Raw genomic sequence first — 2,371 nt, 5'->3', positions numbered from 1 at the left:
TTCACTAATTTAAACAAATCTTTCCCAAGCAAACTCAGTTTTACATTTCAGTTTTATAGAGATTACAGTACATCAGTCATATAATTCTTTAAAGCCGGTATTTTCCAGAATGATAAAACCTCATATCCCCTGTTTTTCCTTATTAGACTCCAGAAGCTTACGACCTCCACACATAAAAGATAAACAGTCCATGATCTGAGATGTCAACAAAAACCATTCCTCGCGTGATCAAACTTGCAAACAACGCTAGCTGGCGAACTTCTTAAGCAGATTAAACAACTGTTGTTATCTTCAAGAACACGTCTTTGCCAGAAGGTCGACGACCCTAGGAAGTATATAATGCGGAGGTGGACATCTTCCAGCATTTAACAATGAGGTCGACAATACTGCTTCTGTTTGCTGTTCTAGCTCTTGCCACCGCTTCTACGGTAATGTATTTAATTCATAAATATTAATAATATTTAATTATGTGTTTAAGTGTATTATTTATTTGTTTATTTGTCCTTGGACAAAGGATACAAATTGAGTCGGCCCTAATGTATACAAATAAATATTCAGCGTTTATAAATAATTAAGTTCAAGAAGAAAACAATTCGGCCTTCATACGAATACCAATAAACTATAAAATACTTTAAAAACAATAAAAAAATTGGGTTGCTAAATACATATACCTATTCAATTTTTTTTAATGTATAGGCATTGTAGAGTAGATTGACAATGTATAATAGTAAAACTTGATTTTTTTTGTTTTATTATTTTTTTTCTTTCTATATCTATTTTTTTAAATCTTTTTTTTTATCACTTTGTTATATATTTTCTCTCTTAATACAAGACATCTTTCCTTTTTTTTCCCCTCTCTTTAACAAATATAGAATAAAATTAAAATATAAATAAAACAATTTTTAAATAAAATAACAATATATACATCTAAAAATCGTATTTTTTTAAGTAAAACAATAAAAAAAAAAACAGTAAATTTATAATATAAATAGTAACACATAATTTTTTATCATTTTTTTTTTATACTCGCAACGAGAATTTGGATATTTTTTTTTCCAACCTCCTGAAAAAATAAGAACTAGCAAATTATAATATACAGATGAGAATGTACATATGTTGGCAAATTATAACATTTTGTTATAGAGAATTTGGATTAAAACTTATGCAAAGATATAACAATATGCATACATTCAAATACTGAGAGTAAATATTAAAAAAATTAATATATAAAAATAATTAATAAAAGCCAAAATAAATCTATATAAAAAATAAATAAATATTAAAAATATATACAAAAAAACTAACTATCTTTGGGTACAGAATATATGTGCGATTATACAGTATCATACAATATAAAAATAATAATAATAAAATTGCTATGAGTATTCTATGTTATACATTTTAATATAAATAAATACTATTCCTTACATACAAAGAAAATTATATAATTTAAATAATAGATAATTTATAGAACAAGAAATAGAGGGAATAAAAAATAAAATAAAAATGAATTTATATGTTTTAACTTATGCAAGAGTATTATACACTTTTATTTATGAAAATTAACTTTTGGATCAAACTGTTGAAAACATAAAGAACATAAAAACTTTAGTACACTCGGATAAAAAAGAAAATGTATACAATAAACAAGTTTTATATAATTCTTTTTTTTTCACCCTCACTTAGTTATTGTAAAACTGAAACAATAATTATTCATATAATTCAATAATATAATTCAGGGACAATTATTACGTATTGTTTATCAGTATGTGGTCGCTACGTTCTTGAGAGTTTATCTTTTTAGTGATGTCTTTTATATCGACTAGTTGTTTAGCAACTGTCAATTTCACGCTGAATTTAATGTATTGAATAGTTTGGAAACCAATTTGGGAGCTGTCTCTATTTGTCACGGGGAATTTACGTTGTATGTTTGTGTTGGTAATTATGTATATTTAGGGAAGCAAGTGTCCTTAAAATGTTTCACCTAATTTTATTTATGTGAACTCCCATACTTGCAACGAGAATTTGTCTCAATCCTAAGTGAAAATTGTGTGAATTTTTATTTTTATTCTATTCTTTTTAAACAATTACGCCCAATATGGTCCGAGCAGATGACATCTATCGGTCGATGCTAAAATAACACATAAAAGTGATATACATAAGTGAAATGTGAATATTACAATTTTGACTATTAGAGCGTTGTGGAGGCTTTACAATTTTTAAGATAATTAATAATTTAATTAACATCTACCAAAATGAAATATAAAAATGTAATAATAATTATTTAAAAAATTAGAAGCTGTGAGAATATCCTGCAAGAAAGTCCCAGTACAATTTACGTTTCATTTGTTTAGTGCCTAAGTAAGCAGCT

General features: G+C 25.7%; 1 protein-coding gene across 1 annotated transcript in view; it reads left to right on the top strand.

Moving 5' to 3' along the window:
- Positions 1-364: 364 nt before the first annotated feature.
- The window catches only part of LOC106683274 (uncharacterized), a 6,895-nt gene continuing 4,888 nt past the window's right edge, over positions 365-2,371 (top strand). The window contains exon 1 of the mRNA XM_014424641.2: positions 365-428. Coding sequence (XP_014280127.1) covers positions 372-428 — 57 coding nt within the window. The 5' untranslated portion in view covers positions 365-371. The remainder of the gene's footprint in view (positions 429-2,371) is intronic.

The sequence above is a fragment of the Halyomorpha halys genome, unplaced genomic scaffold (assembly GCF_000696795.3).
Source record: "Halyomorpha halys isolate HHAL.00 unplaced genomic scaffold, Hhal_1.1 Scaffold475.1, whole genome shotgun sequence".
In the NCBI taxonomy this organism is placed as follows: domain Eukaryota; kingdom Metazoa; phylum Arthropoda; class Insecta; order Hemiptera; family Pentatomidae; genus Halyomorpha; species Halyomorpha halys.
The sequence above is the reverse complement of the archived record's forward strand: the minus strand, read 5'-3'. Positions and strand labels throughout refer to the sequence as shown.